Raw genomic sequence first — 16,367 nt, 5'->3', positions numbered from 1 at the left:
TCAGCACGGCGAGATTACGTGCAGGCCAGTTGAGTGCGACAGAGCAGAATGCAAAAATCCAGTGTTACATCCAGGAGAATGCTGCCCAACATGTTTAAGTAAACACATATGTTCTATTATTATAGAATTTCCGATAGAATCCGAACACATGACCGCATGCCCGTTCATTATTCAACTTGGATACTGCAATGGAAACACAAATCTTGTCATTTTCCTCCAAGACATCGACAACATCACAATTAATAAATGTTCAATGTAAGGGCCTATGCATGCCGTATTCCTTAGCCGTTATAGTCCCCCCTCCCTCCCCCCTCTGTCAAAGTTGCACACGTTTTTTCATAACTTTTGTAGATTACGCCGCGGTCGATACTCACCAATGAAATGTAATCCTTTTCGAATCACTTTCTCTGCAATAACCCATTTTATGAACAGTCAGTGTCATTACAGACTGAGCTGGAAAAATTAACATAATGTCAACATAACAACTGAAATAACAACTGTCATAATAACAACAACTGGTAGCATGGTGTACGGTTGTGTCACTCTGAAGATGAGCTCTGGTTGAGTTCGAAACGCGTCAGTGTAGTGTGGTGGTTGTTCTTACAGTGTGGAGGTGGAGGAACTGCATGAACACGCATATTTTGCATAAGCTTAGCTATCGTAAGGTCGCGGGTGAGCAAGGAAACTCTTTTTAACCGACTTCAAAAAAGGAGGAGGTTCTATGTTCCAATGTTTGTATTTTTTTTATGTATGTTCGCCGATTACTCAGTCAATTGTGGACCGATTTTCAAAATTCTTTTTTTATTCGAAAGGGTACTCTTCTGAGGTGGTCCATTGTCACCAAATCAAGATCTGATGATGGGATCCTAGGGAAATCGAGGGCAAACCTCAAATTTTATAGGCACACCTATGGCGATTTTGGCATTTTTAGCATTAAGATGAGCATTTACATTCAGAAAGTATCATTTGGTAACCTGGACCTGATGAAGAAGACCGTAGATGACCAATGGAACTCATCAAAGCTAAGTAATGCTCGCTCGTCAATAAACGATCATGATTAATATACCTAGATAAGCGACTAAGAAGGAGCTTTAAGTTAATGATTTTTTCGAACTGATCTGATGCTGAAGCCGGAAGGTAGGCAACGGAACTCTGTTATAAAACAACGGAACTAAGCCGTGTTTGGGCTTCAAGGAATCGTTGTGAGATGTACTTTGGCTACGAATCACTAAAAAGTGAGAAATAAAGAAAATTTTTAACAAAAAAGTAAAACCGACTCCAAAAAAATAACAAAAAATGGAACCGACTACAAAACACTTGAAAATATTTTTCTAGGTAGGTACCTACTAGCTCGAAGTCGGTGACTCAGCACGACCCAGCAGGATCGATTGAAACCTAGTAGGTGAGGTAGACGACTATTGTTCCATTCCTGCTGGCTCGTGCTGAGGCACCGACTTCGAGCTAGTAGGTACCTACCTAGAAAAATATTTTCAAGTGTTTTGTAGTCGGTTCCATTTTTTGTTATTTTTTTATTTTAGTTACTTGATTTTTTAATTTGATTATTTAACATAATGGCTTTTTAGCCATATAATATGCGCTGTCTCTTTTTCAAGCATGCGTGACATTTCTGTTTCTCTTATTATTAATTCTGTGGAAATACCTGTACCTAACGAAATCGCTTGGCGTTCCAGGGCACTGTCTCCTAAAGGGAGAGCTTTACGAGCACGGCGACCGCTTCGCGCCGAAAGAGTGCGCGGAGTGCGTGTGCCACGACGGGAACATGCAGTGCACGCGCGTGGACCCCGACACCGCCTGCCCGCCGCTGCCCTGCGACCCTCCCGACCAGTTCACCGTGCCTGGCGAGTGCTGCAAGTTCTGTCCCGGTCAGTGCAGCAGCCATGGTTCAATGCTACTAGTTACTGGTCAGCTTGCTTCTTTACGTCCACAACTGGTTAAGAAGTCCTGATGACGGTACCTACAGCTGAAACCGCTTAAAAAGTTTTGACTGATGCAGGAATGCCTACGGAGCCTATTATCATATCAGAGTACGCCATACGACTTTACGAAAGTTTATTTAACCTTTAGTTGCTGTTTGCTGTTGCGGTTAGGTTGAATTTAACATGTCGATTGTGACTAGAATCTCAATGTCCTCTTAATCGGCTGAACCACCTTGTTTCACTGACACTAACAGTTTATTTGATAATTTTCCAGGAGTGGACTACTGCAGCATGGGGCACACCTGCGACGAGAACGCGACCTGCATGAACCTCAACACCAAGTACACCTGCAAGTGCAACCAGGGCTTCCAGGGCGACGGGCTCTCTTGCGAAGGTGAGGACCGGACCAGGCCATGGAACACACGGATCATAGCTCAACAGCTAAAAATAGTGGTTGCCTACGAAAAACTAATGAAATGAACTTAATAGTGGAATATGCATAATCTTCGTGCTGCCACTGCTGGACACAGGTCTTATAGTTAAGTAAATTAAGCAGATCGAGGACTCCAGTTATTCTGAATCTCATCATGTTTTTCCACACCAAAAAATTATGTGGACTTAGTAAATACGCTCAGAGCACTTTCGCTTTTGTACAATTCGAGATTCGTTGGAATTTTCCTAAACTTCTTTCTGCATTCTTCCAATCCCCTCCATCTAAATAAAAAAGTGGACTCTGAAGACATTTGATTGATTATGTGGATAATTAATTAGGTAGCTTCAGCTTCAGCTGTCAGGCATAACACCCGCCTAGAGAGAGCTTTCTCCTGCGGTGCACAAGGGTGTTTTAAAATTGCTTTTTAAATACATATCTTTCACTTCATGCAAATATTTCTGCTACAATAATTGCTGTTTGTTCCAGATGTGGACGAGTGCGCGGAGGCTGGCGGGCTCTTCGGGCACCACTGCCACTCCAACACGCGCTGCGTCAACGTGGTCGGCGGCTACGTGTGCCAGTGCCTGCCCGGCTACACGAGGAGGGACAAATTCAACTGCGTTGAGGTAAGCATCGGATTGGGGTGCATTTTTATCAACCCATGCTAATTGGTGTTTTGTTTTTGCGTTCCCGGGGCTTAGTCCGTTTGACTGAGTCAGATGATATATGAACACAGAAAGGAAGATTCGGCTTCATTCTTCTCTGGTCGACCAGAAGAAGGCGGTGAGGGTGCAGACACCTTCAACTATTGTCAGCGTCCTTTAAATTGAAGGTTTTAGAGCGGTTTCGCTCATCCTACCTCATAATGCATGCGCCTGTGTTCCCTGAAGGATATCATCTGTTTCTCGTCTGATCTTGATTGAATGAGCATTTACTTGGCTAGCATATTATGCTCCATCTTACGCCATATCATCGCTTACCATCCACAATCAAAGAAGTTTGAAGTTGTACTTACTATCTATCCATATAAGTTTTTTTTTCGGCTGATAGTACGATCTCTACTCAAAAATTTGGGAGCCCTGCTGAATTTAGGGGCGCGCTGGTGATCCCGGTCTGTGTAAAGACAAGAACTGCTGATAATATGATCGCTGTTTGCTTTACGTGTGCAGGTAGATGAGTGCCAGGGCTCGACGCACGGCTGCCACGCGGCGGCGGAGTGCAGCAACACGCCCGGCTCCTACACGTGCCGCTGCCGCGACGGCTACCAGGGAGACGGGTACACCTGCACCCGTGAGTTATTCTAACTTACTTACCTACTATCCAGGCGCAGTGAACCGTGGGTCTTGGCCTCTAACACCAAACTTGGACGTTCTTGGGCCAGCTCTTGACAGCCTTTGACCACGAGATCCAAAAGGTCTCTCTGGATCTTATCTTTCTAGCGGTATCTGGGATGACCAACCGGTCTACGTCCACTCGGTCATCCCAAGTACGCTCTCTTCACGACTAGATCCTCTCCCAGTCTTTGCACGGGTCCAAGCCACCGGAGTCTGGACGCTTCCAATAACACTGTACTAACATTGCTTCACAATTAACACTTTTATTAGCAATACTATTCTTACGAGCACGGTACTATTCTTATCGGTATTCAACAAAATTAGCTAATCTTCACACATTACTGTTCTGACTTTACCTACACCAAACTGTACAGTTTTCTTAAAACGGTTCAGAGCCTGATGGGCTATATATCGATGAGTATGACCGTGTACCGTGGACCGTGTAGGTATTTGTCGTACCGGAATGAATGACAATAATGTAGTTATGACCTGATAATTTAAACTCATGTTATTGCCAAATTGAAAAGATGAGTAGGTACTGATGTGCTGTTGTTTACCTGGCAATACAAATTTATCCAGCGATCTGCACGGGCGGGTGCCTGAACGGCGGCGTGTGCGCGGCGCCGGAGCGATGCGCGTGCGCGGCGGGCTTCGGCGGCGCGCGCTGTGAGCGCGACGTGGACGAGTGCGCCCCCTCCCCCGCTTCCGCCTCCGCTCCCGCCTCCGCGCCCGCGCCCTGCGCGCCGCGCGCCGCCTGCGTCAACACGCCCGGCTCGTACTACTGCGTGTGTCGTGACGGGTACAGGCGGGACCCCCAACGGGACCACTGCGAAGGTAACAAATAATCTATAGTATCAAAGAGAAATGTTATTGAATGACTGACTGACTCATAGTCAATGCACAGCATAAATCACTGGTGTCAAAAAATTTGGAATTTTGAAAACATTATTCCTTGAGAGTCATATATAGCGGCGTACTAAGAAGTGTACTGCAATGTGAATGTAAAGCCGGGGTTATATAAGAGCCACGCCGCGTGTCGCAACGCGTGGTATTGCAATCGGTTACATACATTTTGTATGAACGTGGTTACATTAGCACAGCCCCGCGTGTCGCCGAGCGAGCTGACGCCACGCAGACCGCTCGATTCCGATCGGCGTGGGCTAGGTGGTAGGGGAAGTGACGCGTTGGCTCGCTCCGCGCTAGTATAATCACCACGTGGCTACGCGCATTCATATAAATTAATCAGCACGCGCGGCGACACGATACTGTAGTATAATCACAGCCCGTTGCGACACGCTGCGTGGCTCTAATATAACCCCGGCTTTACGATATTTGGACGTAACGTAACATTTCAGACGTGGACGAGTGCGAGCAGGGCGACCACACGTGTCCGCCGAGCGCGCGGTGCGTCAACGTAGACGGCGGCTTCCGCTGCGAGTGCAAACTACCGGATTGTGAATTGAGTCAGTACTTATTTATTTTATTAAAACATTATTTTTCAAAGATTTAACTTACTATACATACAGACATACAGCGTATTTTATTTATAGATGCAGTTAACGTGCGTTAACCTGTTTTAACCGAGATTCAGTCACTTTTGTAATTAAACTTACGTAGTAGCTTTTTGGGAAGTGGCACCGCAAACGCGGGTTATCATAATCAGCACCTAAAATATACGCTGTGTGTAAAGGGCAAAGGCCCTAATAAGCCAAGTCTAGAGACATGAACAACTGTACAGGGGAGGTCTTCATACAAAGTAAGTAAAAATAACCTCGTCTTAACTATCAATCCTCGCCCGCAGCTAAGATCTCGCAGGTGATATGACGCGTTGTAAGCGCTCTGTGTATTTGTGTTCATAATCTTCTGAGCAATCATTTGATCAAAAATATGTGAACACGACTCTATTGTTAACGGCGTAGAAGCGTGTTCAGATATTTTTGAACAAATTTTTGCTCAGAAGTTTATGAACTCGACTGTACAGTCCCCAGCACCAATATCAGATCTGACACAACAAAACGTACATAAATATCTGACGTGACACTATTTTTAGGGCCGGTAAGACGTGTCAGATATTTTTGTTGTGGCAGATATGAATGCAGGTGTGTACAATGTATTATTGGGCATCGGTTGCAGGTTGCCTGTGGCAGGGCGAGCTGAAGCGCGACGGCGCGGTGTGGAGCGAGGCGGGCGGCTGCCGCGAGTGCGCGTGCGCGCGCGGCGTGGCCGCCTGCCGCCGCGCGCGCTGCGCCTGCGACGCCGCCGACAACCGCACCGCCGCCGTAAGTCTGCCATACTAAGGCTATACGCACACACTGTGCGGCTTACCGCGCGGTTTGGGTGACACTTTTTACCGGCTCGGATAATACCGACCCGATTATTCGTGCACACGCCCATACAATCTCACGTCAAACTGACATGAGTTTCTTTAGGCGCGTACATAATAAAATCTGGGCGGTATTGCCATGTCGGTATTATCCGGGCCGGTCACCCTACGGTTTAAACGTAGGTACCGTCTGTTTCTCAAGCGGTAGTTTGAAGTGGGACGGCACGATAAAACCGCGCGGTTTATCGCTCAGTGTGTCCTTAGCCTAAGAGCATACACTTTTTGCATCGACTAAACAGTAAAAGTTCGGGTTAACTAGGATAGCCTTGCCGTCCTGTAGCCACCGTAATGCAGCGGTGAATGACGTCACTAGACGTAGTCTACGTTAAAAATACTGTGCGGATTCTTAGAAAAAGTTAGTTCACACCGTGGTTCACATAAACAAAGTTCTTCACCGTTGTACCTACGGCTACGGCTGCCTATATTTGACTGAACCACTATTCTTGAAAATCAGAGACTAGAGTGGTATTTATTTAGTCTGTAGTTTCTTGAACAGTATGTTCTCACCATCATTGTCATCTTCATAATTATTTTGTAGAGCTCTAGATTTATTTGACGTTATGGACTTAGCTAGTATTGAGTTAAAACACCATTTGTTCCAGTTTGAGGGCACGGCGCTGGTCGGCGCGGAGTCCCCGGGCACGGCGCCGGCGGCGTGCTGCCCGCACTGCGAGCCTCGCTTCCACTGCCGCCACCAGGAGATGCACCACGTCAGCTTCCACAGCGGCGAGCGCTGGCTCTACCAGTGCCAGATCTGCGAGTGCCTCGTCAGTATCGCTCGCTTAGTGCATTCAGCCACACTTGGCTTATCTGCACGCCGATGATACCTATCATCATATCATCATAACAGCCGTAGGACATCCACTGTTGGACAAAAGGCTTCCATAGACCCCCCAATGATAGCATATCTAAACCGAAAATGATAATGTTCTGCCAGTTGAACTGACAATGGATCGGACGTAAACTTTTTTTTTATTCGACTGGTTGGCAAACGAGCAATGGGTCATCCTGATGGTAAGAGATCACCACCGCCCCGCCCATAAACATCTGCAACACCAGGGGTAATGCAGACGCGTTGCCAACGTAGAGGCCTAAGATGGGATACCTCACGTGCCAGTAATTTCACCGGCTGTCTTACTCTCCACGCCGAAACACTACAGTGCAAGCACTGCTGCTTCACGGCAGGATTAGCGAGCAAGATGGTGGTAGCAATCCGGGTGGACCTTGCACAAGGTCCTACCACCTGCAAAAACCTTGAGAAATAGATAACAAATGAGGGTACCAAACCAAACCATGTTTCTCGAGTGAAGTTTCAGGGACGCAAAGTAGAACACGTGCCTATCATCCAAATGCGCGAACCTATCGTCTAAGTAGGTACAAGAGCCTGTCGTACAAGTGCATGTACCTATCGTCCGAGTGGACCTATCTATCGTGCAAGTACACGTGTAGCTATCATCCAAATGCATGTACGGTTAGCATCAAAATTAGCTGCATACTTTTGAACTTTGTCGTTTTACAGCAACCTACTTAACACCATACTTTGACAAAAAATGTGGTAATACGACAAAGACAAAGTGATCCACTACTTTTGATGCTGACTGTACAAGCCTATCGTACAAGTAGTTGCCACTTGGACAGACCTCGGCATATAAATGTGAAAAAAAGATGATGTGATTGTTAATCCGAAGCATCCTCGGTTCCAGAGAGGTGAGGTGGATTGCTGGGAGCCGCAGTGCGAGGAGAGCAGCGAATGCTGCGCGGAGGGGGCGGGCGCGGGGGGCGCGGGGGCGCGGGGGCGCGTGGCGCGCGCACCGCCTGCAGCTGGCGGGCTGCGCGCCGCCGCACTGCCCCGGCTGCCAGGTACGCCGCCGCCACACACACTGCTTTATAACACATATCACACTAACTTCATCCCCTATTGACACGATTAACCAGAAGCTTAAAGAACCGGCTTACTGCCGTGTCGGGCCACGCGCAGGTGTAGGGTTCCGTATATGGGCCACCACTAACTCGCGCGGGTGCACGGCTTGAGCGAGTGCGGCGTGCTTGTTTCACGTCATCTATTAGAGCAGCGCTGCGTGAGGCGTGTCTCTGCTCTATTGAAACCTTTAAAAACAGCACGCCGCGCGGCGCCCGCGCCGTGAACTGGCGCGATTTAGCGTACGCGGTAATACTGAATATTGTATTACGTTTTGATTACGTTGAATTTCTTACCGGATTCTTCTCAACAGAGGTTTTTTCGAACCGGAGTTTCCCTTTTAAATTAATTAATATAATATCACGATTTTGATCAGTTTTTCAAGCCAATGGTTTAGCTAGTTTGCATTCTGAAGCTTAATATTTCGCAGATTGATTACTTAACCAAAAAATGGTTTGTTTTTGTAAGACCTATCCAAAAATACCCCGTACTATGGGTCTAGTTGAGAAACAAAAATCATCCACCCACTTTATGTGTAGAGGAGATAAACAAATATTTTTTTTTGGAGTGATATAGTTTACCACTTTGTCGTCGTGGTTAACATTTATATTGTACCATCAGCCAAATATGTGGTCTACCACCCTAAAGTTGATAATGTTTGCATGTCATAAAACAATAATGCCAATAGACGTGTCTGTCAACTTGAAAGTTCAACTTTAGCGAAATATTCATTTGATAGGAATTTGTTTAAAAATTTGATAGACCACTTATTTGGCTGATGGTACCTATATTATTACTCGATATGAAAGTAAATTTACAGTGTTAATGTCACAATTCACGAGCAAGTTAAATTAGGCCGGTTTTCGATCTTTTATCCATTCCACTCATACGGTTAGTAGAGTTAATAATCGCTATTTACTGCAATCTGGATATGAAATATTTAGACAAACTTCTTATTGAATATAAAGAGGGAGATAAACTGCCTTTTAACTAAATCTTCATTCATTTTTTTCTAAAATGAAAGCTATCTCCCACTGCCAGCATAACCAGCGGTCTCCAAGGATATCATTTTACTGCTGCTTTAACAGTGGAGAACACGCTCCAGTTCAATTCAACCCAGCGCTAATTCTTAAGCTTCATCTTACCTGTACCCGCTTCAATGTGAACTCGCTTGATGTGTGTAACTTCTTGACCTGTGTTGACTAGTGACAACCAAGCTTCGGCAGACTAACCGCGAGTCGCTTGAGAGTCGTGTGTGAACGCGTCGTTTCCGCTTGTTGCAGGGCGGGCAGTGTGCTACTTTGGTGAGCAATCTCGCGTGTTGTGTGCATCGGTAACCACCCCCACTCTTTTATTCATTCATACATTGCTCTATTAACACGTGTTTATTTGTCGCTCGTGTTTTCGATTCGATTTGTTTAAGTGGCGCCCAATATGGGGCTGTGAAAATCGCGTGAGTTTTGTTTACTTTCAAGTTAAAAAGTTTGCATTGAATAGTAGCGGCTGGATCCATATTTTATAACTGAAGTAATTTGAGATAAGTACCTATGTAACTGGCTTACCATTGTTTATTTGGTATAAACGTAGACCTTAGAGGTATTATTTTAAATATTGTCAAATGCAAATCTCAATCGAAAACACATTTCATTCCAGGTATCATTATGTTGCATGTCTTTTCATTTAATTCATTATTCGAGCATGGTGTCATTGGTTTAAAATTTCCAATATCAAACTCAGTAACTTGACCGAGCATGCTTCGGATTAGACATCCGAAACATAGAGCATCCAAGATATTATTTATTTTTATTATCACTATTTCCAACTAGTCTAGTCTAAAGTAGTAGTCAATGTATAATCAGTTAAAACATGCAATCACTACTTAGAATCACTTCAAGTAGAAAAAAGAATTATAATACCTAGTTTTTTTTATAAGTACTTTTTGGCGCCCATTATGGGGCAGCCGGTTCTTCTATAATATATCGTATTACAAATAACGGCCCTTTTTCCGCTAATTAGTCGTAATATGCTAATTACGACAGACAGCGGGGAGAGGGACGATGATAATGTACAGTCAAGCTCATAAATATATACGTACGTTACCGAGACGTCAAAAATATCTATAAACACCTCTATGTCACTCACCATAAAGTCGGTATTTACATCGATTTGACTCGATAACTGTACAGATATTTATGTCCTCGACTGTGCCGCGCCAATACACGCTAAGCGATCGCGATATGGCTACGTCGAAGGCTAATAATGCGTACGAACCAGTTAAGGCCGTGTAAAAAGTGATGGTCCTTCGAGTGATGGCCGTGTCGCAATGGCTTGGCGATGTGAGGGCGAGCTGCGGCTGAGCGTGCGGTCGGGTCCGCAGACAGGGGCGCGGCGCGGCGTGGGCGCTGGCGCTGGCGCTGGCGGCGTGGTGGGCGGCGCGCGCGGGCGGCGCGCACCGCAAGCACCGCGGCGCGCGGCGCTAGAGCCGCCCTGAACCGCTGCAACACACACACACCTATTTATTCTAGATAGACCTAATGTTAACCAATTGCGGCGGGCGCGCGACTCACTCGACGGCCTTAACTTAGCGGCGAGCCGCGCCCGCCCGCGGCGCCCGGAACCGCCATGTGATACTGTATTATAACGGGGGGTTGCGATTGTGTCGATTATATCAAAGTATTTTATCTTCGTTATAGCAATATTATAGTGTTATCGAGTAGCTAGGTTATAGAACGGTGTGCCGCAATCTTGATCGAATGCCTTTATTATAATTAGTGCAGTGCGAGGGCCGCGCGGGGCGCGGGGCGAGCGGTTCCGGCGCTCGGCCGCCGCGCTCCCCACCGTGGCATTGCACGCTCCGCCCGGGCCACATCGTGATGTGGCCGGATCGATCACCTGACGAGTTTTTGTTCACTCCAGTTTTCGTATATACAAATTCGTAACATCTTAAACTAACGCGAGGAGAACGTTAATTAATTAGGAACCTAGGGCATAGATAATTTTTGCTTGTAGAAATGACGGTTGTCTGTTCGAATCGGGTGTGCAATGCCACGAGAGGCGGCGCGGCGCGAGGTAGTGACGCGGCGCGCGGCCGCGCCACCGTTCTCGATCCGGCGCGTTCTCACCGCTACAACTAGGTACTCTTCGAATTCTAAATTTAAACAATACGTCGATCGCTTCAAATTATTATACTAGACTTATAACGGTACTATTTAGCTATTGTTGTGAATATTGTATAGTGTCGCTACATTTGCTGTGAACGCGCCGCATCGAGGATGCGTCAACGTCATTAGTGTAGTAAGAGGCGCCGCGGGCGGCGGCGGGCGGAGGCCGCGCCGGCGCCCGCGCGCCGCGTCTGCGGACAATAACTGCGGATGTCAAATCGTGAACGCGATCGCCACGCCGAACCAAACTGAAGGCGATTGCGATCGCGATCAATTTGAGATACACGTTTAGGCCGCTGTTGTACGAAATTTTTCATAATATATTATAGTTTTTGTTTGTCTTTATATAGAAATCGTTTTCTTGAATAATTTGAAAATAACCAAAAATAGGTACCAAATATAGAAAAGACATGATTGTTTCTTAATTTTCATAAAGCATTTTGATGCTTGCATGTTGTATTGTGTTCAAAAAATGACAATTAAAAAGATATCCTCAATATCGTATTTCATTATCCGACAGTTGTAGACCCGGAGATGGTGACACAAAATATTAGATCATTTGTACCAGTACGGCGGTTCTTCAGGGGTCTAATTGCGGAATGACAAAAAGAAAATTATGATGGTCATAGCGCTGGTACCGGCGTGGGCGTTAATAGAACGTGTTGGATTAATAATAAGTATCGAACGATTTGTTCCACAAAAATGCTTGTATTTTCCGATAGGCGGTACCGTAATGCCATACTTCTCCGGTGTGACTTATAGCCCACCATACCGACGCGAATACATTAATTAAAAAAACAATTCAACCATTTGTCCCAGGCTAATTTTTGCACAGCTAATCATCGTCGAGAAGCTTTCGAGAAGCCATTCACGAAATCACTTGCCATACTTTTCCGACGGTTCCAAATGGCCGCCATACCGCCGCAAAAGAGTATTTTTTTTTTTGCTAAACGTTACCAGCCTACATTTTTTTTAACAGTTCAGTGTATGATCATAAATAGAAGTCTTATAATACCATACCTGTGGGAGGTGGCGAATTTTTTAAAATTCTAAGATTTGGCGTAAGTATAGCGCCACTTTTTCCCTCTACTAGAAGTATGGCAAATATAATAAGGGTCACATTGTATCATATCATTTCCAAAAATCTAAATGCCATACTGGTACAAATCGTCAAAAAATTTTTTTTATCTTGGCCTAAGAATTACATCTAGAAACGAACAGAATACAATGATTCGATGATGTAAAAAATGATTTCACTTATTTTAGTCGCAGTTTGAAAACGTGTCGAGTAAATAAGTTTTTCAATTATGGCATCACTTTTTCCCCCTACTAGAAGTATGGGAATAGTACATTGTGTCTTAAGGGCGGTAAATAAGGAATTACGAACGAGAGTCTATTAGAAGCCCGAAGTCGAAGATCGTAGTCGTGGAAGTCGATGTTCGTAATTCTAGTACCGCCCGTGCGACATACAATGTTTTTCATTACATTTGCGAGTAAAATTTTATATTTGTAAAAGAAAAAATATAATTCTTCCAAATATTGGCGATACCTTAGGCTGTGCTCTTGGCAACGTCGCCCTCAACCTCCCTCGGCATGCGGCAGTACGGGCACCGACTCATTTACCGACCTTGGGCTTCATGACAAGACAATGTGTACGCGCAATGACTCATTTACCGACCACGGGTTTCATGACAAGCACATTAAGGTCGAGGGTTTTATTTGGGGGGTTGCAACCAAGTTAGCCTGCATGTTATGACACTGTTTACGAGCAAGTGTGATGAAAATGTAATAACGGTCACATTTTGTCAAATTCTTTCCAAAAATCCATACAAATCGTTTTGCGAAAAAAAATTACTCTTTTGCGGCGGTATGGCGGCCATTTGGAACCGCCAGAAAAGTATGGCATGATGTAAATGGCTTCTCGAATCACTGTGCAAAAATTAGCCTGGAACAAATGGTTGAATTTTTTTTTTATTAATTGTATTCGCGTCGGTATGGCGGGCTGTAAGTCACACCGGAGAAGTATGGCATTACGCTACCACTTATTTCTTTTTTGATCGACTATCGGAAAATACAAGCATTTTTGTGGAACAAATCCTTCGACACTCGTTATTTATATTTATCCGACACGTTCGATTGACGCTCACGCGATTGGGCCGCCGGTACAGTCGCCATCAGATATATGGTAGCGGCCAAGGTACTCAAATATTTCGGAGCAGCATTAAATTTCAATATATTTAGTTACGATAGATAAGGGTCTAAATATCGGACCATATAATTCGCCATAAATTTGGGAGCAGCGACTTTTCAATTAATTCGTGACATACAATAAGATAATATATTCGTAACAAACAGATCGTCAATGTTATCGAAGCAGTCAGGGTGGTCATAAGATCGGACATTTATGGAAAAATATACTGTAAGTCTGTGCATAGTACCTACACATTTGAATTCGTTACTATCTACTTGAGTTCTATTGACTTAAGTTGTCAATGTCAAGGATGATTTTGACGACTATTATGGGTGAGCAAGTGAGTTTCTTAGACACATGAGATAATTTCAAGCAGCATTCTCGAAAACTGTATCAATTGATAGTATTCATTTTAATATAAAACTTAATATAAATAAAATAATGATTTAGTAGAAAATACTTTTATTTAAGAATCAAACAAAACACTATTTACTTATACCATTAAAATAACCTTTTAATACGTGTTCACTACCCGTAAACTAAATAAACTACTTTTCTTCAGCCTGTAAAACGTTAGTACTTCGTGTAACTTCCCTCGGCGTTTAATACAGCTTGCAATCGTCTTCGCATTGAGCCGACCAGATTTTCACACACGTTTCGCCCTCTAAAAGACTCCCAAACGTTGAGAGCGTGGCGTCTTAAGCATCTTTGGTGCGACACTGGTTTCCGTCCCACTCTTGCACCATTTTACCCCATAGATTTTCTATGGGGTTGAGATCGGGGCTCTCTGCAGGCATTTTTATGCGAGTCAGCTCATCTCTGTGATCATTAATCCATCCCTGAACCAAGCGAGCATTATGCACCGCTGTGTTGTTTGCATGAATGTTATATGCTCATTGGGGTAAAATACTTGGGCAGTAGGCAAAAACGACTCCTCAAGTATTTCTTTGTAATCCACCGCATTCATACGACCTGTAATTTCTACCAGCTCCCCTTCACGAGCTTGATTTATAATATTCATGTCCTGACGCCGTGTCGTAGAACGCGGACGTCCAAAAGATACGTGATTCGACAAAGCTCCTTCTTGCTGCCATCTTTCAGCCATCGATACACGGTGTTTTCTCTGAAATAAAAATTTTAATTTATTAAATCATTATCGTAATAACCTTTGCATTAAATCATGTAAGTATGTATAGTGTAGTAAACAATACTTACTGAAACTCCGACTTCATTAGCTACGTCTGTTATAGGCAGACCATCTCATTCCGCAATTGTATAATTTTCTTTTTTTTTCAGTATCTACGCGATAGGGTCATGGTCTTGGGCAAATTGTTTGAGATTAAAATAACAATTTTTGCAGTCTACTTTCGATAAAATAGTACGAGGATAACAATTGCAGGAAATTGTCAACGTCAAGAATACAGAAAACCAAGAAAACTGAAGAAATCAAATATCGAACGCAGTTTTAAGTAGGACTACACGCGTTAAAAGAGTTCGCACGTGAAAGATAATTACCAAGTAGGTTCTAGTACTTGATCAACAATTCAAACGTGATAGATTAAGATACCTATACTAATCATTTTAAGTATCTACCAACAACAATTAAGTTTGCATTTGTAATATTTTTTCTTTGTAATTTAATCAGTTGTATTTTTCTTTGTTGTACAATAAAGTTGTTTTACTACTACTACTATTACTACCTAGATACCTAACTACTAAAAAACTTTAACTTCTCTGGGTTGAATAAAATAGCTAGTATAATAGCTGCCAGTATAATAATAATAATGTTATTTACATCCAAAAGAAATCAAAAAAGAGAAACACAATTCACGTATTTACTTGCATCAGATTTGAACCCATGACTTTGTGCTTTAATAGTCAAGGGACTATCAATTACGCCATAAAGTATCTGACATAATTTGACGAAATTAAGCTACTCATTCTACGCCCACCAATTTTGACATTGCGTCGAAACAACGTTTTTAAGGCATTTAGTTTTGTTAAAAAATTGTCTAATTCGAAAAAGACGGAAATATATTTGTCACGATGACAAATCCACACACACTCTTTTCGATGAATGCCACAACAAATCATTTCGTTCTAATTTAAATTAATGATAACATAAAGTATCAATGCCGTCTGAAAACTTATTTTCATGAGTCCAATCTTAACTATTTTAAATTGTATTACACAAACTTAAGACACTTTTCCATTAAATGATCGATCTTTATGACCACCCTGACTGCTTCGATACCATTGACGATCTGTTTGTTACGATATATTTATCTTATTGTATGTCACGAATTAATTGAAAAGTCGCTGCTCCCAAATTTATGGCGAATTATATGGTCCGATATTATAGACCTTATCTATCGTAACTAATATATTGAAATTTAATGCTGCTCCGAAATATTTGAGTACCTTGGCCGCTACCATATATCTGATGGCGACTGTACCAGCGCTATGACCATAATTTTCTTTTTGTCATTCCGTAATTAGACCCCTGAAGAACCGCCATACTGGTACAAATGATCTAATATTTTGTGTCACCATCTCCGGGTCTATTGATCGAAGATCCGGCGGACCAAAGACAAGAATAGACCCACCGCATTTGTGATAAGAGTACCTTGTAGCAGCAGAGATCAATTGTATGTTGTGATCTAAGTAATTTAACCCTTCAGACCCACCGTACCCCTGGTGGTATGGTGGATCTTTTAAAGTTAAACGGTACCACCGAGTGTAGGTCACTAGTGGTGTGACCTACTTATTTAGTCAGATTACAGCCGAATCACAAAACGGTTAGGTTAAGGTTATTTTTTTTATGATCACCCAGATCCGATGGAATAAGTGCCCCGAATCGGTCCTGGATGGTTATAAAAAAAAACCTTAACCTAACCGGCCGGACTTGCAACCTCGTGATTCGGCAGCATAATATTGCTGAAAGGGACCACGGGAACAAGGGTTTGAGTAATGTACCGAAGAACAAGGGTATTATTGTCGACATCACATC

The 16,367-nt window shown here is 43.6% G+C and overlaps 1 protein-coding gene across 1 annotated transcript in view; it reads left to right on the top strand.

The window, feature by feature from the left end:
- LOC141445286 (protein kinase C-binding protein NELL1-like) overlaps positions 1 to 11,663 on the top strand; it is a 55,005-nt gene extending 43,342 nt beyond the window's left edge. The window contains 13 exon segments of the mRNA XM_074111083.1: positions 5 to 98; positions 1,692 to 1,883; positions 2,212 to 2,331; positions 2,857 to 2,996; positions 3,540 to 3,660; positions 4,284 to 4,538; positions 5,060 to 5,167; positions 5,838 to 5,983; positions 6,690 to 6,854; positions 7,791 to 7,876; positions 7,878 to 7,947; positions 9,289 to 9,338; positions 10,383 to 11,663. Of these exon segments, the coding sequence (XP_073967184.1) occupies positions 5 to 98; positions 1,692 to 1,883; positions 2,212 to 2,331; positions 2,857 to 2,996; positions 3,540 to 3,660; positions 4,284 to 4,538; positions 5,060 to 5,167; positions 5,838 to 5,983; positions 6,690 to 6,854; positions 7,791 to 7,876; positions 7,878 to 7,947; positions 9,289 to 9,338; positions 10,383 to 10,485 (1,650 nt within the window). The 3' untranslated portion in view covers positions 10,486 to 11,663.
- Positions 11,664 to 16,367: the final 4,704 nt, after the last annotated feature.

Source organism: Choristoneura fumiferana, chromosome 2, assembly GCF_025370935.1.
Source record: "Choristoneura fumiferana chromosome 2, NRCan_CFum_1, whole genome shotgun sequence".
NCBI classification, from domain to species: Eukaryota; Metazoa; Arthropoda; class Insecta; order Lepidoptera; family Tortricidae; genus Choristoneura; species Choristoneura fumiferana.
The sequence above is the reverse complement of the archived record's forward strand: the minus strand, read 5'-3'. Positions and strand labels throughout refer to the sequence as shown.